Source organism: Anolis carolinensis, chromosome 6 (assembly GCF_035594765.1).
Source record: "Anolis carolinensis isolate JA03-04 chromosome 6, rAnoCar3.1.pri, whole genome shotgun sequence".
NCBI classification, from domain to species: Eukaryota; Metazoa; Chordata; class Lepidosauria; order Squamata; family Dactyloidae; genus Anolis; species Anolis carolinensis.
This window is the reverse complement of record NC_085846.1, coordinates 6,676,589-6,701,597: the sequence shown is the minus strand read 5'-3', so window position 1 is coordinate 6,701,597 and position 25,009 is coordinate 6,676,589. Positions and strand designations below refer to the sequence as shown.

The 25,009-nt window shown below is 42.5% G+C and overlaps 1 protein-coding gene across 1 annotated transcript; it reads left to right on the top strand.

Moving 5' to 3' along the window:
• Positions 1-2,990: 2,990 nt before the first annotated feature.
• LOC107983412 (hydroperoxide isomerase ALOXE3-like) lies at positions 2,991-19,157 on the top strand. Its single transcript, XM_062957435.1, has 14 exons — positions 2,991-3,211; positions 5,503-5,707; positions 7,792-7,876; positions 8,448-8,570; positions 9,316-9,419; positions 10,457-10,629; positions 10,967-11,110; positions 12,276-12,479; positions 14,855-14,941; positions 15,205-15,374; positions 16,151-16,272; positions 16,717-16,817; positions 17,691-17,861; positions 18,330-19,157. Exons 1-14 carry the CDS (start codon positions 3,062-3,064, stop codon positions 18,507-18,509), a joined length of 2,019 nt encoding a protein of 672 aa, XP_062813505.1. The 5' UTR covers positions 2,991-3,061; the 3' UTR covers positions 18,510-19,157.
• The last annotated feature ends 5,852 nt before the right edge of the window (positions 19,158-25,009 follow it).

Here is a 25,009-nt window from a genome sequence, read left to right as displayed (position 1 = left end):
ACAGAAAACCATATTTAATAATCTAGAGCTGATGTGGTCTATCCAATGCAATTTTCTGAATCAGCACCTCAAATAACCTCAGGAACAGGCGTAAAAACAAAGACACTAATGCGCCCCCCGCTTCCAGGCGCCACATGGGGAGGGAGGAGGAGAAGCAGCAGTCAGGAGGCTTGTTGTTGTGCCTTTCTTGGCTGGTCAGCCCCTCCCTTCCCAACATCCCCATTGCCTCAGCACTATAAGAGGGTTTCGCAAGACCACTCACTCTCATTGCAACGGTGTAGTAACTGTGATGCCACTGACTACATTTTAGTTCTTGGGGACCACTGATGGTCCATGGACCACAGGTTGGGAACCACTATTCTACAGTGTAGAAGCACCCATAGTGTGATATAGATTCTTCTTTCTCTTCATCTCAAATTTCCTGGAACTATTTCAAAGGCTTCTCCATCAACATCAAAGTTATATAAATCTTCGGTATTTTTGTTTTCTTAAGCTTCATCAGTAAACCTATTTGCACTTACTTCTTGGATGAGTTCCAAGGCTTTGCTATTGTCTACAAACAGGATGATGTCATCTATCTATATATATAAAAGGGTAATGAAATTTCGGCCTAGGACAAAACAACAAAACTACACATCCCAGAAACACTAAACTTGGCAGCACAACCCGTCATCCATGCCTCTACGTTCATACAACAAAAATAAAACAAAAATAAAGTCCTAATTAGAGGGAGAAGAAGAATTGTTTTTATCCAATTGCTGCCAGTTAGAAGGCTAAGCTCCGCCCACTTGGTCTCCTAGCAACCCACTCAGCCCAGGGGACAGGCAGAGTTAGGCCTCACTTAGGCCTCTTCCACACTGCCTATAAAATACAGATTATCTGATTTTAACTGGATTATATGGCAGTGTAGACTCAAGGCCCTTCCACATAGCTATGTAACCCATTTATAATGGACTTAATGTAAGGTAAAACCTTTACCCTTTTCCTTAACTACCATCAATTCCTCAATACTTTATTTCCCATACCACCATACTTCGCCACAGCAACACATGGCCGGGCACAGCTAGTATATATGAAATAACTGATATTCCGTCCTCTAATTTCCACACCTCCTTCCTTCAAACTTAATCCAGCTTTACATTTGTGTTAAACAGAGTGTTCAAATCCTACCTTTCGAAGCTTTCTGATTTCTTTGTACGGTCTTGAGTTTATTTAGTGATGGAGTAAAGATGTAGTCACCGTTTTATTTTGCTAACACTGCTAGAGTAGAAAAGTTTCCCCAAACTCTGGAATGTGATTCTTTAGGTCCAGAATACTAGTTTGCTTCTAGGGGTTTGATGAGGCCCCAGCACTCTTTGGCAGAGAAAGCAAAATACACTGTAAAACTATGTCTCCCATGATTCATGGCAATTAGCTAGCATAGATTTATTCACTGCAGTCTCCAGTCTGAATAATGTCAGAACCAAATTATGGAAAATCTGGTTAAAGAGATGTCAAATTGCAACCATTCAACAATGTAGATGCACCCTAAGTTGGCCTCCTCTCATCCTCCTGACCTGCAGGAAATGTGGCCCGTGTTACTGCAAAACAGGTCTGGAAACTTCATTTGAACACCAAATACATTCAGTTTTGGAGATGCCCTTGGGGTAGTGTCAGAAATGAAAAAGGTGTGGCTACAAATATGGCAGCGTCTTTTAGTTTATAGTTCCCATAAACTAAGGGCTCACCCAGATTGGCCAAGAGCCAACCGTTGGGCTTATATGATTAGGGATAATTAATCCCAACAATAATATATCTGAACTCTTGATGATGGAGATGTTTTGACTTCCTAACAATGGAGCTGCCAGAGTTCACCTGGAGCGCATCTACACTGTAGAATTAGTGCCGTTTGACACCACTTTCACTGCTATGGCTCAGTGCAATAGAATCCTGGGACCTGTAGTTTTACAAAGAGTTCTGGTGCCTCTCTAAACTATAACTTCCAGGATTCCATAGCATTGATCCATCACAGTGAAAGTAGTGTCAAAAGGTAGCAATTCTACAGTGTAGATTCAGCCGAAAAGCCAGAAATTGTGTCTATATTATTTGGGAATACACCCCCCCCCCCCCACACACACACAGAGTAGAGTCTCACTTATCCAACATTCACTTATCCAGCATTCTGGATTATCCAACGCAGTCTGCCTTTTAGTAGTCAATGTTTTTGTACTCAATGTTTTCAATACATTGTGATGTTTTGGTGCTAAATTCATAAATACAGTAATTACTATATGACTTTACCATGTATTGAACTGCTTTTTTGTCAATTTGTTGTAAAACATGATGTTTTGGTGCTTAATTTGTAAAATCATAATGTAATTTGATGTTTAATAGGCATTTCCTTAATCCCGCTTTATTATCCAACATATTTGCTTATCCAACGTTCTGCCGGCCTGTTTACCAGTATGTTGGATAAGTGAGACTCTACTGTATATATATACAACGTACTCCCTGCCTTGACTGTCTCTGTCCCATTGGGATGGTTGAAACAGATGGGATCTGTAGTCCAAATAATAATTTATTCCAGCTCTTAATGATGGAAGTGTTTTAGCATCCCAACAATGGGTGCCACCACTTTAGTCGCCATGGCTCAAAGCTATGCATTCATGGGAGCTGTAGTTTGACAAGGACTTTCACCTTCTCTGCCCAAACTACAACAACCAGGATTCCATAGCAAAGATCCATGACAGTCAAAGCACAGTATCAAACTGCATTACTTCTTCCAGGAATCGGTCTCCAACGCTTGAGCTTCCAACCCACCTGGGAAACACACTTGCAAAGCATCCCTATCTCCCTGGATGGCTTTCCACCTGTCTCTCCATCCCTTTGTGTAGGAGTTGGGAGGAGGCCTTTGCAAAGCGTCCCAGGGACAGCCTGGCTTCTCCTGCCCGCCTCAACCCTCCTGGGCAGAGAAGCAGGTGAACAGGCTCGGCTTGTCCCCTTTCTGTAGCCAGATTCCCAGGAGCAGGCCAAGGAAAGCAGGCAATACCCTCCACTGGGCTACTTTCCTTCCAAGTTTGCCATGGCCGTCACCTACAAAGTCCGGGTGGCCACCGGCAACTATCTTTGTGGAGGAACCATGGACTCCATTTCCATCACGTTGGTGGGATCCCAAGGAGAAAGCGGCAAGTTCCCTCTGGACAAATGCGGTCGAGATTTTTCTCCCGGAGAGGTAAGGATTTTGCTCATCATTGCTTGGACTAGAAATCCCAGAATCCCCCAGCGGCCATGCTAGGTGGGAATTCTGAGATGCAAGCTTTTCAAGGCTTTTAAGCCACCTCTGCCAAATGATAACCCCCAAAGCATTGAGCCATGGCAATTCACATGGGATCAAACCACATCAATTCTACAGTATAGATCAGGCATGGACAAACCTCAGCCCTCCAGGTGTTTTGGACTTCAACTCCCACAATTCCTAACAGCCTACCGACTGTTAGGAATTGTGGGAGTTGAAGTCCAAAACACCTGGAGGGCTGAAGTTTGTCCATTCCTGGTGTAGATGCAGCCTCATAGTTACTTTCTAATAATGTTTTATATTGTAGTCACAAAATAGTCCCTTTCCAGTCTCTTCTTCAGAATCAGCAACAAAGAAATCAGCTTTTTTGCTAATTGGGTCTGATTTAGGATGTATCTACAGTATAATTTGCGACCTCTACATAATCCTAGGAGTTGTAGTTTGGTACTAGCACTCTTCACCTTCTCTGCCCAAGAAGCTGTAAAGCTATAACTCCCAGATTCCATAGCACTGAGCCATGGCAGATAAAGGAGAGTTAAACTGCATTAATCCTACAGTGCAGATGCACCCATAATGGGATGGAATTCCACCTCATCTCTTGATTTTGCTCCTTGTGTTATCGACTGCGGTCGATAACACTTGCAATGATGTGGGGAAATTATCTTCCTTCCTTCCTTCCTCCCTCCCTCCCTCCCATTCTGGTACTTACTTATGGCCTTTCAGGCTGGATCTATATTACCATATAATCCAGATTTTTTTTTCATGTCAAAAGTAACTTGAGAAACTGCAAGTCACTTTTGGTATGAGAGAATTGGCTGTCTGCAAAGACGTTGCCCAGGGGACGCCTGGATGTTTACCATCCTATGGCAGGATTCTCTCATGTCCCCGCATGGGGAGCTGGAGCTGACAGAAGGGAGCTCACCCTGCTCCTTGGATTCGAACTGCCAACCCTTTGGTCAGCAGTTCTGCTGGAATAAGGGTTTAACCAATTGTGCCACCGTGGCTCCATAATTTAAGTTATCAAAGGAAATACCGGTAATCCAGGTTATCTACTTTGAACTAGATTATATGAGTCTACACTGCCATACAGTTCAGTTCAGAGCAGATAATCTGGATTTTATATGGCAGTGTAGATGGGGCCTCAGTCCAACTGCAGCAATATGTAAGAAATACCGTAAACACATTAAAGGCATGTGCCGCTCAATCAGGAGATAACAGAGGATGATGATAATGATGATGATGATGAAATGCATATATTGAAACTATTCAAAGAGACTGAAATATGTGTTGTCGAAGGCTTTCATGGCCAGAATCACTGGCTGGTTGTGAGTTTATCGGGCCGTATGACCATGTTCCAGAAGCATTCTCTCCTGATGTTTCACCCACATCTGTGGCAGGCATCCTCAGAGGTGTGAGGTCACCTCACACCTCTGAGGATGCCTGCCACAGATGTGGGTGAAACGTCAGGAGAGAATGCTTCTGGAACATGGTCATATGGCCCAAAAAATTCACAGCAACCCAGACTAAAATATACCTGTGGTCATTTAGAAGGAAATAGTTCAACTGTATTGATTTTAAAACAAACAGCTTGAGTCTAAGAATGGGTGGAGCGTTGGCAGTAAGAATGACTGCCTTCTTGTGGGTTGTCTGATGATGTTGGGTTTGATTTCTTCCCTCCCACGCAAGTCTATTGTCATCCTAATACGTTTCCTGAGTCTTTGACGAAATGCAGAAAAGGCTACAGGATAATAAAAGGGAATAAATCAAGATCTGTATCTGTCCACAGTGGGTGGGTCCCGTAATATCAGCCTCGGTATGAAATGAAAGGATATTATTTTCCCCTAGTGTTCATCAATCACATGTCAGGAACGGTGATGATAGATCAGCTAGTTATTTGAGTTGTTGCATTATCCCTTATACATCATAATGGTTTGTTCAATCATGGTGGTTATAGTTTAGTGCTGGCATGGGCAAAGTGGGCCTTTCTTCCAGGTGTTTTGGACTTCAACTCCCACCATTCCTAACAGCCTCAGGCCCTTTCCTTTTGCCCCTCAGCCGCTTAAGCGGCTGAGGGGCAAAAGGAAGGGGCCTGAGGCTGTTAGGAATGGTGGGAGTTGAAGTCCAAAACACCTGGAGGGCCCAAGTTTTATACCCATATAGAAGCCTTTGTGGACACAGCAACCAAACAACATACATAGGTTTTATTGCTTTCCCTTTCTGCTTTCCAGGTGGATGAATACAAGGTTGAGAGCCAGCAAGACGTGGGTCCCATCCTCCTGATCCGGCTCCACAAGGAACGCTACGGGGCTTTTCCCCAGACGAGCTGGAACTGCAGCTTCGTGGAAGTCATGGCACCCAATGGGCAGAAGTACCATTTCCCTTGCTATCAGTGGATTGTGGGATACCAAACCCTGGAGCTCAGAGAAGGGGCAGGTGAGACATCTGATGCATCCAAAAAAAAAAAAACCCTTGAAAACCTTCTATTGCAATGACTCACTCCTACAACCGTTCTGCCACCGCTGCTTGTCTAAGCAGAGATGCTGTTTGCTCTGTCTGGGTTGTAATAGCATACCTCTCAACAGGCACAAAATAAAAATAAGGACGTATGCCAATGTGAGTAGATCAATAGGTACCACTCCAGTGGGAAGGTAATGGCACTCCATGCAGTTATGCCGGCCACATGACCTTGGAGGTGTCTACGGACAATGCCGGCTCTTCGGCTTAGAAATGGAGATGAGCACCAACTCCCAGAGTCGGACACGACTGGACTTAATGTCAGAGGAAAACCTTTACCGTTACCTTTTATATTATAGGATAGATATTAGAACCATATGCCTTTCAATCCATCCTTGAACTGGATCTACACTGCCATATAACAATTTATTTAACTACACTGAACTGGATTAGATGCAAGTGTGGACACAGGGTTGCCGTGAGTCTGTGAATACACATAATCCAGTTTAATGTAGTTACATGCCAGTGTAGATCCAGACTCCAACTAGAACATTGGAAGCTAGTGGCAAATCCACTCTAGGCTTTAGGCCCTATCTGCACTGACTGTTTAATCCAGTTTGAAGCTAGCTGCACTGGCCAGACAATATACTGTCACCAAGACATGAAAGCAAACCCTTAATGTGCATCAGTGTGCTCTCTAGTTTGCGTAATCACCATCCTCAGATCTGGTTCCAGGTTTTCCAATGTAATCATCTGCACTATTTTCTTACATACTGGGTTGAAACTGCATCAAATGGTTGGTGTAAATAGGGTCTTGGTCTGAACATTAAAAACTCTAGCCAAGGTGCTGAAGAGCTCTGTTGGGGATCAGGTTTGCTTGCCATCACTACACTAGGACTTGGGAATGTTATCCTTATTGGGAGAGATAAAACAACAACAATAACAACAACAACAACAACAACAACTTTGGAAAAAGGAGACTGAGGGCCTGATTCTTGCAGCCCAAATACAAGCAATTAGAACAAATGCCTTCAAAGCCAGAATTGAAAAGTTGATGACAGATCCCAAGTGTAGACTCTGCAAGGAAGCAGGTGAAACAATGAACCACATCCTCAGCTGCTGCAAGAAGATCGTGCAGACGAAGTACAAACAGAGGCAGAATACTGTTGCTTAGATGATCCATTGGAACCTGTGTCACAAATACTTGTGTCACAAGTATGGATTGTCGATGTTGCAATCTCAAATGATAGCAGAATTGACAAGAAGCAATTGGAAAAGCTGACATGATATGAGGATTTTAAGATCGAACTGCAAAGACCCTGGCACAAGCCAGTAAAGGTGGTCCCAGTGGTGACTGGCACACTGGGTGCAGTGCTAAAGACCTTGGCCTGCACTTGAAAACAATCTGTGCTAACAACATCACCACCAGTCAGCTGCAAAAGGCCACTCTACACAGATCTGCACGCATTATTCGCTGATACATCACACAGTCCTAGACACTTGGGAAGTGTCCAACGTGTGATCCAATACAACAGCCAGCATAGTGATCTTGTTTGCTGTGTATCAAATTATTATTATTATTATTATTATTATTATTATTATTATTATTATTTTACTGGAAAGCAGGAATGAGAATAATGTTCTCCAATTATGTTTGGACTGCATGTCCCATCACTCCAATCCAAGAAATAAGAAAGTTCAGTGCTCAATCCTACTTGGATTGGGAAACTCCTATCTTCTGGAAACTCCAGAATCATGGAGATGGAAGTAACCCCAAGGACCATCTAGACCAACCCCCTGACGTTTAAGACTGACCCAGCTAAAGCACTCCTGAGAGATGTCCATCCAGCCTCTCCTTGAAAGCCTCCATCCTCTACATTATGCTGGTTTCCAGGGGTATTTGCTGTCCCTCATGATATTTCTCATCCTTGCTGTCAAAGTGACAAGCACATACACTGAGTAAGGGTTGATTCCAACAGATTCCTGCATCATGACCAGGAATGAAATCCAAGTGGCACCATTGCATCAAATCATTCTCACCCTTCCCTCTCTCTTCCTTGCAGCCAGAACGATTGCCATGGATGCTGGAAACCCATCACTGTTGCAACACCGGCAGAAGGAGCTGCAGGCAAAGCGGGACTCCTACAGGTGAAATGATTGACTCTGAATGCATCTACATTGTGGAATGAATGTGGTTTGACACCACTTTAGCTGCTATGGTCTGCCTAGGAGCTGCAGCTTGGTGAGACACTAGCACTCTTTGGCAAAGAAGCCTAGAGCTACAACTACAGCTCCCGGGATGCTATAACATCAAGCCATGGCAGTTAAAGTGGTGTGAAACTGCATCCATTCCAAAGTGTAAACACATCCTAAGTCTTCCAATGCAACTCTAAAGGTTGCTGGGAAATGGTCTCATTTAATCCCAGGATGCTTGGCCATATGTAAGTTTCATACTTGGATCTTCTGGACAATAAATATAAGGTGAATTTTTGGTATCTGCCGAGGTTTGGTTCCACAACTTACCCATGGTACTCAAATCTATAGATGCCCAGGTCCCATTATATATACACAATTATGTAGCAAAATGATGTCCATTATATAAGTTGATCAAACTCATGGATAATCAAATCCAATAAAGCTAAATCCATGAATGTGGAAGACGGATTATACTCATGCAGCCAGTACTCATACCTCTTTTATGTCTGTTTTCTTGGCACAGATATAAAGAATACCAGCCTGGATGGCCCATGTGCCTCGATGCCGACACGGTGGACCACTTGCACCCAAACGATCGCTATTCCAGAATTAAGGAAAATGTTTTCCAAGTGCAGATGGTGACAGCGTAAGTCTTACTTTTGCACTGGTAGCCTGACTTGGAAGAGTATGGAAAGCATAGTCCCCAAAAGTAACTTTTGCAAGGCCTTGGGGTGGTTGTACTCATTGGAAAGAGTCAAATATTTCAAACTCTTTGACAAAAGGTTTATGACTTTTTTCCACTGTAATATCTACACTGCAGAACTAATACAGTTTGGCATCACTTTAATAGTCAAGGCTCAATCCTATGGAATCCTGGGAGTTGTTTTTTGTTGTTGTTGTTGTTGTTGTTGTTGTTGAGGCAAAGGCCTCGTAAAACTACATTGTGCCATGTCAGTTAAAGTGGTGTCAAACTGCATTAGCCCCACAGTGTAGATGCATCCAAAGTCTTTAAAAATATAAAAAGAGAGATTATTTAATAAGGTTAGCAGGACTGCAATTCAGATTGGAGTAAGTGATGATCCTGCAATATTTTCACACTTCTCACCATCAATGAGATATCCAACAGATAGAGTTTTCTCCCTTTATGGTAGAGGAGAGTTTTACCTGTTTTATTTTATACATTCACTTTGTTTTTATCCCACCTTTCTCAATGCAGCTAATGATGAATATAAAATAATGCTGATAAAAACAGTGTGAATACACTGAAGTTATACTATGTTAGCATCTTTTAAAAACCATTTACCCACATACCTGCTGAATTTTTGCCAGTTCTTGAAAAACACATTCATTACATATATTGTATTATTTTTTTTTTTCTTTTGTGACACCAGTGAAGTGGAATTGAAAATGAAAGGCCTGCTAGATTGCAAAAATTCTTGGAAAAAACTGGATGACATGCGGATGGCCTTTTGGTTTTATCGATCCCCCGTCACAGGTCAGTATCCTCCACAGATAAACCAGACTTATTAATCTAGACCTCCCAACAAAGGATTCCCCCAGGCAGGGAGCAGCCAGGCTTTGAAACTGCAGGGCTTTTCAATGCTAATTAAGCTGGCCAATTGCAACATTCAAACTTGCCTCAAACAGACAAGAGCTCTTTCTCCCACCCTGAACATTAATTCACAGGTATGCAAACCCCACTTGCCTAGTTTCCAACAGACCTCACAACCTCTGAGGATGTTTGCCATAAATGTGGGCAAAACATCAGGAGAGAATGCTACCGGAACATAGCCATACAGCCCGGAAAACTCCCAGCAACCCTGTGATTCTGGCCATGAAAGTCTTTGACAAAACTTTAGCCTCAACAGTGCAATTTATCCAATTATTATTATTATTAATAATAATAATAATAATAATAATAATAATAATAATAATAATAACAACTACTTTATTTTTATACCCCGCCCCATCTCCCCGAAGGGACTCGGGGCAGCTTACATGGGGCCTAGTCTGATAAAACAATCAAATATCAATGATAAAACAATAAAACAATTATACCAATAAAACCTCAATTATCAGTAAAACAATCAATAAAATCGACATGAAGCATACAATATTAAAACAGAAGACTAATTCATAAAACCCAGTACAGAATGGGTTTAATCCCACTCAGTGTATAATTAATACAGGCTGATCGTTCAATGCACTTAAACTGCATCATATGGGTCTGCACTGGCCATATAATGCAGTTTCAAAATGCATTATAAGGCAGTGTAGATCCAACCGCAGTTTAACATATATTGAATTACCATTAGTCAAAGCAATGGAGGGGAAGGAGTTGCGGTTTGATTGGGTCTTTAGCTTTCTCTGCCCAAGATTGAACTAAAACTCCCATTAAGTCATGGCAGGGAAAGTGGTGCTGAACTGCATTCATTCTACAGTGTAGATGCACCCAGGGTTGCAGAATCTGAGCAAACAAGGGGAAGTCATTGTCTGTACTGATGTCTTAAAAAGCTCTCTCTCCATCCCTAGAATATGTCATCCGGCACTGGCAGGAAGATGCTTTCTTTGGCTACCAGTATCTCAATGGGGTGAACCCCATTATCATCCGGAAGTGTGTGGAAATCCCAGCCAAATTCCCCGTCACGCAAGAGATGGTGGCCACATCCTTGGGGAAGCACACCACGCTGGACCAAGAGCTCAAGGTGAGGATTGAGGTGGACCCCATAATGCACACATCCATCCCTCATGGCTGCAATGAAGGTGCATCTACACCAGGCATGGGCCAACTTTGGCCCTCCGGGTGTTTTGGACTTCAACTCCCACAATTCCTAACAGCCGGTAGGCTGTTAGGAATTGTGGGAGTTGAAGTCCAAAACACCCGGAGGGCCAAAGTTGGCCCATGCCTGGTGTAGATGCACCATAGGATTGTCTGCACCCATCCCATTAATGCAAAAGGTCTCTTCTGGTTGCAACTGACAATAGAGTGCACACTATCAAGCCATATTAACACATCCATCTCTTGCAATACGTTTTTGACAGAAGGGTACCATATTCCTCATAGACTGTTGGATTTTGGAAGGCGTCCCGGCAACAAAACTCAACGGATCCCTCCAGTGCATCTCTGCCCCTCTTTGCCTCCTGCATTTCACTCGCCTGGGTGAGATGATCCCCATCGCCATCCAGGTAATGACTACACTGTGGAATTAATGCAGTTTGACATCACTTTGACTGTCATTGCACAATGCTATGGAATTATTGGAGATGTCATCTTATGTCCCATCTACACTGCCATATATTCCAGTTTGAACTTCATTGTAATAGTCAGTGTGGACTCATATAATGCAGATTGAACCGTACTGGATTATATGAGTCTACACTGCCACGTAATCCACTTCAATGCAGTTAATCTGCATTCTGAAACTGGATTATATGGCAGTGTTGATGAAGCCTTAGAAGGTCTTTAACCTTCTCTGCCAAAGAGGACTCGAGCCACAACAAACTACAAGCCCCAGGATTCCAGAGCCATGGCTGTTAAAGTGGTGTTAAACTGAATTAATTTGACAGTGTAGATGCAGCCCTATCATTTCAAAATGTATCTATTGATTTACTAAAAATGACATCTTTATAATCTAGTTTTCTCTTGAAGGTAAATCTGTATTACTGTATATACTCGTATAAGCCTAGTTCTTCAGCCCTTTTTTTAAGACTGAAAAAGCCCCCCTTGGCTTATACTCAGGCAAGGGTCCTGGTTGGCTTATATTTGGGTCAGCTTATACTTGAGAATATATGGCACATTTATTATTTTTCTCTATTATTATTGGTATTATTACATTTATTATTTTACTCTATTATTATTACATTTATTATTGTACTCTATTATTGTTGCTACTATTACATTTATTTTATATTTTTATTATTAATATTAATACATTTTTAATTTCACTCTGATCATTATTATTATTGCATTTATTATTTTACTCTATTTATTATTACATGTATTGTTTTCCTGTATTTATTATTATTATTATTTGTATTATTTTACTCTATTATTATTAAAAGGATACATAAGCACATTTACATTGAAGAAGATGAGAATAATGATATGATCAGAGTTGGACAGTCTTATCTTAAATTTGAGCTTTATGTAAATATTCAAAAACATTTAATCTACTGATGCCTCAATTAATGTAATTTTATTGGTATCTATTTTTATTTCTGAAATTTACCATCCTTGGCTTATACTGGAGTCAATGTTTTCCCAGTTTTTTTTTGTGTGGTAAAATTAGGTGCCTCGGCTTATATTCGGATCGTCTTATACTCGAGTATATACGGTATTCATTATTTCCAGCTGACGCAGCAATCCGGACCGGAGAGCCCAATTTTCTTGCCCATGGATTCAGAGTGGGACTGGGCATTGGCAAAGTTCTGGGTGCGAAACAGCACTTTTTACATCCACGAAATCCTCGTCCACTTGCTCTCTACTCACCTGGTGGTGGAAGTCTTCATTCTAGCCACCTTGCACAATTTACCTATGTGCCACCCAATCTACAAGGTACGTGAGTGGGATTTGGCAGTCCTATCAGAAGAAGGATTCGAAAAGAAACAAATCGGCCAAATTCAGGAATTTCGAAGATGCACAGGACAGACAGAATCTGGGGAGGCATCTACACTATAGAAAGAATACAGCTTGACATGATTTGAGCTGCTAAGGCTCAATGTGAATGTGATGGAATCCTGGGAGTTGGCTGTTTTACAAGTTCTTTAACCAAGAGTGCTGATGTCTCACCAAACTATAACTCCTAGGATTCCATCACATTGAGCCACGACAGTTCAAGTGTTGTCAAACTACATTATTTCTACAGTGTAAATGCACTCTAGGATGTCATCAAACCCATCTTAAGGTAGTAGTGATGCTGTAGCAGTTCCAAAAATAAGTCCCTGGGTTAGGATTAGGGTCAGATAATTGATTTCTCTTGATTGATTGATTGATTGATTACCCATCTCTCCTCATGGCTCAAGGTGGTGTCCAACACAGTCATCGTCATCATCATCATCATCATCATCATCATCATCATCATCATTTAATTACTTATTAATCGCCCTCCAGCCACGATGCTCTAGGCGATTTACAAGATAAAATTGTAAAGGATAAAAATACATACGTACAAATATTGATAAAATTAACATAGATTAAAAGCTCTAGTAAAGAGCCAGGTCTTAAGTGCTAGGGTAAAAGGCCCTAACTCACGCATGGCTCTCATATAGGGCGGCAAGGCATTCCATAAGGCAGGGGCAGAAATAGAAAAAGCTCTGCGCCTGGTCCTTTCCAAGTGCACTTCTCTAGGACCCGGTACGTAAAGTAAGTCTTGTTAGGATGGTCGTTGTGACCTCCGATGATGGGAGAAGGAGAGACGGTCCCTAAGGTACGATGGGCCCTGGCCGTAAAGAATTTTAAAGGTCAGAACTAGCAACTTATATAGACCACGGTAATCAGTTGGAAGCCAATGCAGATGCTGCAGCACTGGTGTGATGTGGCATTTCATGGGTGTTCTTGTGAGTAGCCTGGCTGCCGCATTCTGAACAACACGGAGCTTTTGGGTCATGGACATCGGAAGGCCAACATACAGGGCGTTGCAATAGTCCAGCCTAGACGTGACCGTGGCATGGATGACTGTTGCCAGAGCCTCATCAGATAGATAGGGTGCCAGTTGCCTCGCTTGTTTTAGGTGGAAAAAGGCCTGTTTGCTGGCAGCAGCGACCTGAGCTTCCATTGTCAGCTGCGAATCTAAAACGACACCCAGGCTCTTAACGGTAGGCGAAGGAGATAGGGCAGCACCATCGAAGGTGGGTAGCAAGTGGGTCAGACCAGTCGAGCGGCCATGCCAGTCAAAACACATTAACATAAAATACATATATCAAAGCCCACGATTGTGAAATACATACACCAAAACACATGGTACAAAGATTATATATATTTCGTTTCAAAAGCATTGGTACAGCAAATACATTTCAAATAATGGAAATAAAATAGAAAAGAAAAGAAATCACAGGCAACTAAATAGTTTTGGACCAAAAGCGGGCAACAGCAACTGCATTGTCTGTAGCTTTAAACAACTCCTCCTCCGTACATGAGGCAGGGCATTGTGGGCAAGCATACATATGCTGAGTTGTTTGTTCAGCTCCACAGTCACACAAGGTGGAGGATTCCTCCAGGTAGTGCCACCTTGCCAAGTTGTCTTTTGATCTGCCCACTCCGCTTCTGAGTCTGTTTAGGGACTTCCAAGTTGCCCATTCCTGGTTTGCCCCTGGAGGAAGACCCTCTTGGGGGGCCATCCAGTTAGAGTTGCCTGGTTTAGCTGCCCAGAGAGACACCCTTGCTGTTGCTGGAGGAACATCAAGAGGAGTGGTAGTTCTCATGAAGCCCTTCCTTGATTTGAGTCTGGTGGGAGGAGGCTGATAGTCATGCAGTGGGTGGCTTTCACAATGTTCAACCTTTTTTCTCTCACCGTTAGCAGCAACTTCCCGTCGCACGTCAGGAGGGGCAATGCCAGCTAACTTGTAGAGTTTATCAACAGGTGTAGGTTTAAGGCATCCCGTGATGATTCTGCATGTTTCATTCAGTGCTATGTCCACCTGCTTTGCATGGGCAGACTTGTGCCAGACAGGACAGGCATACTCTGCAGTTGAGAAAGACAAGGCCAGGGCTGAGGTTCTTATTACTTGTGGGTCTGCTCCCCATGCGCTGCCAGTATGGTACAAAGATCAAAATACAGAAATGATTTGGTTACATGTCTGCAAGATATTTGGGATTTCTGGACAAAGATTTAGGGTGGCTCTGGACTCTCCTGTTGTCACAGCTGTGTTCTCCTATTTTTGAACCTTATTTGGCCTCATCTCTTTTGTTTTCTATCCCCTGTGTCCATACAGCTATTAATTCCTCACTCTCGATATACCTTACACATCAATGTCCTAGGCCGGGTGAACCTTTTTTCTGCAGGAGGACTCATTGAGCAGGTAAGCGTGCCATTTTGTGTAAGTTAATTGAATGGGATGAATTCAACATATGGTGCTTCTAGACCAGGCATGGGCAAACGTCAGCCCTCCGGGTGTTTTGGACTTCAACTCCCATAATTCCTAACAGCCGGTAGGCTGTTAGGAATTGTGGGAGTTGAAGTCCAAAACACCTGGAGGGCCGACGTTTGCCCATGCCTGGTTTAGAAGCACCATATGTTGAATTCATCCCATTCAATTATCATATGTACCCATTCTCTTTCCAGGCCACAGGTACAGGTTTCCATGGTGTCTCTCACCTACTGGCCAAGGGTCTTTCAACATTGACCTATACCAGCCTATGCCTCCCCGATGACATCAGAGAGAGAGGGGTCGAATCGCTCCCAAACTATTACTACAGAGATGATGCTTTGAAGCTCTGGGAAGCCATTGAGAGGTATGATGGTCCAGGCTGAAGGACCAGGTGGGTGATGGTGGGCAACCATGGTGAGAATTAAGGTCTACGCCTTCCTGCAATGGATTCTGGAAAGACAGGAGAGCTACAGGTGGGTCCTTAAGCCACCTTTCCAAATCAGTGAAGATCTGAGAAGCAGCCAAACCTACACCAACTCCTTCTATGCTGAAGATGGGTCACAAAGACCTACTGACTTCCATGAAGAAGGAGGAGATAGAAGCCCACTTCCATAAGCAGTTATTGACAAGTATCAAGAGAGAAACTGCAGTAGAGGCTAAGGATACAGGACCCCGTGAAAGTGGAAAAACACAAGTTAAAATAGTATTATTTTAACTTGGGAGATATCTTTCTAGGAATCTCATGTCCTCTGCCGGCAGTCTGAGAGACATTGGCCACAGAATTGCTCTGGAGGACCCACAGATTCCTAGAGAAGTGTCATCTCCAGGAATCCTCTAGGTCCTCCAGACACGAATAAAATAGCTATTTTAACATATAATTTAATTATATTGTAGCTGAACTTGAGACTTTAGAAAGGCAGGTAACGCATTAAATTTATGGTGGTGGTGGTGGTGGTGGTGGTGGTTGTTGTTGTTGTTGTTGTTGTTGTTGTTGCTGCTGCATTAGATGCTCTGAAGAACACACAGAAGTATGTTCATATATATCTTTAATTTTCGAAGTAGCACCCTGAGATATCTGCTCCCTCTCAACCCATTGGTGCCTAACCAATCATCCCTTCCTTTTTGCCTGCATCCTTGCAGCTTCGTGTCTGGCATCGTGTCTCTCTACTACAAAAGCGACCGCTCCGTGAAGGAAGACTCCGAGGTCCAGGCCTGGGTGGCTGAGATATTTGAGAAGTGTTTCTTTGGGCAAGAGTCTTCTGGTAACGTCCACATCCCCCCGCTTTTCTGCAATCCTTTATGAAAAACTCATAGGATCCATTTGCATGGATTTGCAAAGCTTGAGGGACTTCTGTCAAGCTGTTGCAACTCACAAAGCCTCCAAGGAAGTGTCTATGGGTGCCTCTACAATGCTGAATTGATGCAGTTTGACATCACTTTAACTGGGATGGCTCAATCCTATGGAATCCTGGAAGATCCCATAGCTTTCTCTGCTAAGGAGTGCTGGGGTTTTACTAAACTACAACTCCCATTCCATTGTATTGAGCCATGGTAGTTATAAACTGTATTAATGCTGCAGTGTAGATGCACCCTATGCTTACTTAGCTAAGCTTCCTCCCTTGACTTTGTGGCATCTCCAGAATTTGGGATGAATCTGGAGTGGAGTAATTCTTTCTTTAACTTCCCTCCTGTTCTCCTCTTTTTAGGTTTCCCTTCACATCTGGAAACCATCAATGAGCTAACCAAATACCTAACCATGGTGATATTCACCAGTTCCGTCCGCCATGCCAGCGTCAACAATGGCCAGGTTTGTTCCAAAATGAGAATCATGTCTCTTTTTTTCTTTTGTACTACAGCTCCCAGAATCCCTTTGCCAGCATGGCCAAGATTCTGGGAGCTGGAGTCCCAAAGCATTGCTGTTTGTAAAATGTAAGACTGGTCTTTGCAATTGGAGGATTACAGAACTTCATGACCATCATACATCAACCACATACAGAAATACATAGGTAAAGGAAAGCTTTGTCTGTTGAATTTCTGTCCAAATAAAAAGCACAACAATCTCTGTTTTAAAAATAAAGAAGAAATGAGTAATTGTTCCATCCCCTCTGCGATTCAGGTGGATGCATTTAGAAGGATTTGGGATTATTTACTCTTCTGTCTATCCACAAACTTAGTGGTCATCCTAGCTGCTGATCCCATGTCAGTGAGGCAGCAAATCCACTCCGGGTTTTGTTCTGAATTGTAACAGAACTACTCAAGGTGCTGATCCTCTGTTTATTGGTGAGGCTGAGCATCCTAGACAACATCTTTAAAGTTTGGATTGGAACCCAGAATGAATACACAGTTTTGGGATCTCGTTGGACTCCAGTTCACACAATCCTTGACTTTTGTGTTCATAATGCCCAAGGACTTCAAGGAGTCAAAGTGACAAAAAGAACCCAAAATAAAAGACTAGAAACTATTATCTGAAATATCTTGGATAGTAGTAGATAGAAAGGGTTGGAGGAAAAACAATGATTTGCATATAGAAAGACTCAGGTTCATGGGACATCCAAAGTGCAGCTAACTGATTCCAAAAGGAAGCCTCCTGCCTTAGTCTGAGTTCGAAATCCAGAAAACAGCCTTCGGAGGGCATTTCCTGCTCTGTCTAAGGTTCTCTCCCATCTCTGCTTTTCTCCAGTTTGATTTCGGGGCCTGGATGCCCAACTACCCTTCCTCCATGAGGAAGCCACCCCCAAAATCCAAGGGCAGCGTGACTTTCGGGGACATCTTGGACACCTTGCCGGACGTCAGCACAACCTGCAGCACTTTGCTGATCCTTTGGCTTCTCAGCCGGGAACCGGGGGACAGGGTAAGGAAAAGGGGGCTGGAGCTGACTCTACCAAGAGCCCCAAATCCCTTTCCCATAGACTGTTTCTATGCCAAGTATCCTCCATTCTGTGCATTTCATTTTTATCTCCAAAGTGTAGTACCATACCCTTTTTCCCTGTTGAAATACATTTTGGGTTTTTTTGGCCTGACTCTCTCATATGTTAAGGTCATTTTGGATCCTTATCTTGTCCTCTGGGATATTAGCTATCTGCAAATAAGATAGGTATGCCTTCTATCCCATCATCCAAGTGGAATAGCAATGGTCCAGGACACAACCCTGTGGCACTTGTCTCCAGGATGAAGAGGAGCCATTGGAAAGAGCCTTTGGGTTCAGCCAGTCAATCAATTCCCAATCCACCTTCCAGTAGCATTGTCTGGCCCTCAGTACCTCTTCTAGTTTCCCTTTATGGCTGACCTTTCACCACCATCTCCCCATCTCTCCTTGCAGAGGGCCCTGGGTTGCTACCCGGATGAGCATTTCACCGAGGAAGGAGCAAAAGAAGTCATCGTGGCTTTCCAGAGACGCCTGGCTCAGATCTCTGAGGAAATTGAGGAGAGGAACAAGGGCCTTCCGCTGCCTTACCACTATCTCTGCCCCAAAGAAATAGAGAACAGCACCTCCATCTAAAGCTTGATCCTGGCTTCTCTCTGTTTCTTCTGCAAAGGTGGTCTTTGAAACGGGGTCCCTCAAGTGTCAGAATCAAAGGCAGGACATCATTATGGATCATTACAGCCTCACAAACACTGAAAAGCATTCTTCCAGACATCAATTTGTTCCTTGTGCTTTGCTACCTATTAGACCTTGGCTTGGATATAATTTGCAAAACCAACTGATGAAAACATATAGCATTCAGCAGAAAAGAGGAAGCCACATCTTGAGAACTAAGAAGGCTAGATCATTGGCTTGGTTACTTTGATTACTTTGGGATACCAGAGTTGTCTGTTTACAGAACGGAAATTATGCAAATGTAGGATATAAAGATGGAAGCTAACTAGCATCTTATATGTAAATATTGCAATCTAAATTTCTTAACATTCATAGAATACAGTAGGACAAATGTTTTGTGCAGTCGGCTCTTTGTATCTACAGTTCTGCATCCACAGATTCAACTACCATGGCTTGAAAAATATTTTAGCAGAAAAATTCTCAAAAGAAGATCTTGATTTTACTGCTTGCCAAGCACAAAGCCAATGTATTGGCATACCTTGCTGTTTCACAGATCCAGTGCTTGTTTGAATTGTTTGCCAAATTATTACACCATTGTTTGTCGTGGGACTTGACTATCTACTGATTGTGGCACTCATGGGGATCCTGGACCCAAACCCCAATGGCTTCAAACATGAATGGCTAAGAGCATTTTTGAAGAAGAAATGTTCCTTCAAATGATGGAAGATTTCTGTTTGTCATAGCATATGCTTTGCCATTTGCTCTGTATTTGTTTAGCTCTGTAGTTGATGATTGTGTCAGCTAAACACAAGTTCAGCCTATAAATCTGATTGCCAAAAAAAACATCTATGGCGAAATTGTATTGGGAGTATCAGAAACGAAAGGACACAGTCCCTAAATAGCAGGCATGGGCAAACTTGGGCCCTCCAGGTGTTGTGGACTACAACTCCCACAATTCCTAACAGCCTACCGGCTGTTAGGAATTGTGGGAGTTGTAGTCCACAACACCTGGAGGGCCAAGGTTTGCCCATGCCTGCTTTATAGTCTGGTTTAACTCTAAATCTTACCACCTTCCATGAACTCCCTTTGTAGCCTATGGCAACTATTATAATTCTCTGCAGTTTGAAATAAGAGCAAAGATGCCACCTGAATGCTGAGACCAGTTTACATGTTTGCCGAATACCTACAACTCTATCTTTCAGTAGAAAGCCATAGCTGGGTGTTGACCCTCACCACTTGCTGCCTGAGGCGGTTGCCTCACTCTGTCTAGAGATAAGACTCACCCTTCCCAAGGCAAATAATGCCTGATTCCCCTTAGAAGCCAAGATCTTAAGGAGACAAAGCATAATTTTGACATCACAGAGGTACATAGCCGTTGTGAAACATTGGGACATTGTGCAAGTCAGTGCTCATGTGCTCCTGTGTTATGGATTGATGATGATAAATGGAAGCTCTTACATGTGCCTGCGATCCAGAGTCAACCGCAGAATAATAACACGCCACTCGGGTTTGCAGAACAAAAATACAGGAACTTTACTGATTCCAAGAGATCAAAAACAGTACTTTAGTAGAGTCTCACTTATCCAACGTAAATGGGCCGGCAGAACGTTGGATAAGCGAATATGTTGGATAATAAGGAGAGATGAAGGAAAAGCCTATTAAACATCAAATTAGGTTATGATTTTACAAATTAAGCACCAAAACATCATGTTATACAACAAATTTGATAGAAAAAGTAGTTCAATACGCAGTAAGGTTATGTTGTAATTACTGTATTTACGAATTTAGCATCAAAATATCATGATATATTGAAAAAATTGACTACAAAAATGTGTTGGATAATCCAGAATGTTGGATAAGCGAGTGTTGGATAAGTGAGACTCTACTGTATTTACAATGGTCCCTCTGCTCACTTAGAGAAGTCCACAGTCATAAATGGTCCTTTCTCAGTCCACAAATCTGCTTCAGAGAAGAATGCAGTCCTGGTTCTTCTCCCTCTTTTCTCAGCAGCAAACAGGCCTCAAAATAGCAAGGCCTCTCTAAGTACACAGCTCTCTTCACCAACAGTATTCAGTCAGCACTGAAAACTTGTCCAAACTGGTTCTTCAGCAGCAGAACAGAAACAGTATCAAAACCAATCCCCAGATCTTTGAAGGCTCAGCCAATCGGCTCCATGCACTTCATTTTCAGTTAACACACACAGCACAGTACCTTTGCAAACTGTGACATTCTGCATGTCAATCCATGTGCCATTGTACTCAATGCTATGCTATTTTTCCTAATTTAAAAAGGTTGTGGTTACCCTGCATTGGACAAAAATGCACAATCCCTTCCATTGGAGAATTTACCCGTCAGCAGGATGCCAGAGTTTTTGTTTCTGTCCCTCAATAAGGCACACTATGCTTGCCTCTTAGGCAGAAAAATCAAACTATCAGTTCCAAGTCATCCTAATGAATCCCTCAATTCACATCTGTAGTTTTTGCATGTGTCACTGTACTATAGGCTTACACAAAGGACTGGTGATGGCGCAAGACTACAGGCGTGCTCTTGCAAAAAAAAGAACCTGACTAAAAGGATGTCTTTTATCTTTAGGGCAGATTATCTGCAAGATAAAAACCTGTGCAGAATTACAGAACCACATTTGGTCGTGTGGCTCCCCCTTGTGGTGTTTTGCTCGGGAGCCTTCCCGCTATATTTTGGACTACAACACCCATCATCTTTCAACTGTACTTTTATATGGGGATGCTGGGACTTGCAGTCCAATATAACATCTGGAGGATTGTATTATTCTTCCTAAGCTGCAAATCCAAGGTTAAGATGTTGCCATGGCAGTTGAAGTGGAACTGTAGTACCAGAGTTTATCCTTATACATTTAGTACATTCACTAAACACCTCTTTGCATATATATAAATTATAGGTATAATTAAAAAAATTGCCTCCAGCTTTGAAAATTAGCAGCTGCCAGGCATGAACTTTGGAGATACTTTATTGACTTTTCAAATTGGTTTAGTTTAAGTGCATTGAAAGCATTGCTGTACTTATATTCAGTTGTATTTGGCTCAATGACCCCCCTCTTGATCTAGATTTAGAATGCATATTAAACAAATGTATACTGAATATTTCTTGATGCATGTGCAATATCTAATATCAGAAATGAATAGAATGATCAAATTGGAAGGGACCACAAAGGCCATCTATTTCCAAACCACTGTGTACAGCAAAAGCAGTCTGGAAAGATGACCATCTAAACTTGAATTAAAAACTTTCAAAGAAGAAAGTTTCCACTATTGAATTGGGAGGAAGGGGCTTCTGTTGGCAATTTCTTCCTCTAATGTACTGCAGGGGTTCATATTGGATGCAAGGAGGCATCTACACTGAATACCAAAATCCATGGATGCCTAGGACTCATGATACACTATGGTTTAGTAAAATCTATCTCTTACACAAAATGGCAAAATTAAGGTTTGCCTTTTGGAAATATTTTTTTGGAATATTTTCAAACCATGGATGGCTGACACACATATCCCCCCTCTCTATATGTTGTCTTTAAATGCATTCAAATGACACACAAACATATATTCATAGTATGATGGCGCAATGGGTTAAACCCTTGTGCCAGCTGAACTGCTGACCTGAAGGTTGGGTTGCTGAACTGAAGATTGCTGGTTTGAATCTGGGAGACAGGGTGAGCTCCCGTCTGTCAGCTCTAGCTTGCAGGGACACGCGAGAAGCTTCTCAGCTAACACATCCAGGCGTCCCCTGGACAGCCAATTCTCTCACACCAGAAGAAACTTGCAGTATATTCTCAAGTTGTTCCTGACACAATAAAAAAGTACATATATAATTTCCAAATACATTTGGGAGACCTATATGTAGGTATGGTGTGTGTGTGTGTGTGTGTGTGTGTGTGTGCATCCCTTATCTCCAAATGCCTTCAAATGCGATCTATGTATATATCTTCCAAATCTTTGTATGTACTGTATATATATACAGTAGAGTCTCCTTATCCAAGCTAAATGGGCCAGCAGAAGCTTGGATAAGTGAATAACTTGGATAATAAGGAGGGATTAAGGAAAAGCCCATTAAACATCAAATTAGGTTATGATTTTACAAATTAAGCACCAAAACTTCATGTTATACAACAAATTTGAGAGAAAAAGTAGTTCAATACGCAGTAATGTTATGTTGTAATTACTGTATTTACGAATTTAGCACCAAAATATCACGATATATTGGAAACATTGACTACAAAAATGGCTTGGATAAGCGAAGCTTGGATAAGTGAGACTCTACTGTATGTACAAATGCAATCAGATGACCTCTATGCATATGTTTGCATGTATGTTTAGATGCCCTCTCTCTTCCTCCCTCACTCTTTCTCTATGTCCCAGATAGATGGATGGATGGATGGATGGATGGAAAGATAGATAGATAGATAGATAGATAGATAGAGAGAGAGAGAGAGAGAGAGAGAGAGAGAGAGAGAGAGAGAGACTAGTCTCCAAATGCCCGTGAATGACCTCTCGGAGTCACTGGGTGCAATTTCACATCTTCTTGTGCCATTTCTAGACCACAACAGCCCATTCTGCAACAGGAAGTAATTCTGAAGTAATTCCATATCTCACAACCTCCGAGGATGCCTGCCATAGATGTGGGCGAAACGTCAGGAGATAATACTTCTGGAACATGGCCACACAGCCCGAAAGACATACAGCAACCCAATTCTGAAGTCACTTCTTGTTTTGTTTGAAAAGGCCCTCCCTGGGTCTGAGATGGCCCAACATGATGAAATTGCCCCCTATGCCCTTTATAAGGCCTTTGGGCCAGAACATTTTTTTGTGTTTGGGAGTTGGTGTTGGAAAAAGATGAACCTCAATGTACTAAAAAGCAGCCATGGGGACTCTGTGTGTCATTGGGTTTAGAACATCATGTCCCAGTTCAGACCAGTCCATGCTATTTTTGATAGTGCATACTTGCTTCAGCAGTATATTGTTTCAAAGTTACAAAGAAGAGAAAGAACAAGACATGAACAAAGTGAAGAAAGCCATGCAAATCAGAATATTATCATCTTTCTAGGCTTCTCTGGACTATGTTAGTCTTTTTCACAACCAGAAGTGATCTAAAATTACTTCCAGATGGTCTATTTTTTTAAAAGGATTCTCTTGGGTCTAACATGGCGCAAGCTGCTTCTCTCTCCACAACTGCCATTTTTATGGCCACAAAGGGGATATATTTCTTTTTCATGGAATCCAGCTTTTTAAAAGGTTGCAGGATTTCCTGTAGTTGTTTAATACAAGCAAAACCCCAAGTTGACTCTTCTGACTTTGGTCTCTGTTTTGGAATTTTTTGAGTCCTTGAAGGAGTTCAAGGAGTTCAAGACATTGCCTCCTGGATGCTCTCCAGTTATCCATATAGGCACACAAACATTTTCTCGAAGGCTTTCCTGGTCAGAATCACTGAGTTGCTGTGAATTTTCTGGGTTGCATGGCCATGCTCCAGAAGCATTCTCTCCTGACATATTGCCCACATTGCCCATATCCTCTGAAGATGCCTTTCATAGATGTGGGCAAAACGTCAGGAGAGAATGCTTCTGGAACATGGCCATACAGCCTGAAAACTCACAGCAACCCAATTTCTCCTCTTTTTGCATAACATCTATCCTTTCTTCCAGTTCAGGACTCAAAGTATCATACAACTTGTGGAAACCCAACTTGAAGGCACACAACAAGAGCAAAAAGTGGCATTGAAGAAGAGGCCACATAGGCCATCTAGTTCAACCTCAATCTGCCATGCAGGAAAAGCACAATCTCAATACCCCGGACAGATGGATAATCAGCCTCTGTTTAAAAGCCTCCAAGGAAGGCGTGTCCAGTACAGAGAGGCAGAGAGTTCCACTGCTGAATAGCTCATCAGGAAGTTCTTCCTAATGTTCAGGTGGAATCTCCTTTCCTGTCATTTGAACCCATTGCTCTGAGTCCTAGTTTCCAGGGCAGCAGAAAACAAGTCTGTTCGCTCTGGCTTATGACATCCTTTCACATGGCTCTCATGTCTCTTCTCAACCTTCTTTTTTGCAGGTTAAACAGATCCATCTCTTTAAGACGCTTCTCATAGAGATTCATGGTCTCCAGACCTTGGATCATTTTAGTTGCGCTCCTCTGGACACTTTCCAACTTGTCAATATCTCTTCTAAACTGTAGTGCCCAGAATTGGGACCAGGAATTCAGGTGAGGTCTAACCAAAGCCAAATGGAGAGGCACCATGACTTCCCTTGATCTAGACCAGTGGTTTCTCAACCTGTGGGTCCCCAGGTGTTTTGGCCTACAACTCCCAGAAATCCATCCAGTTTATCAGCTGGGAGTTGAAGACCAAAACATCTGGAGACTCACAGGTTGAGAAATACTGATGTGGCTGGGCTGTGGCGCAGCTGGCTAGTAACCAGCTGCTATAAATCACTACTGACC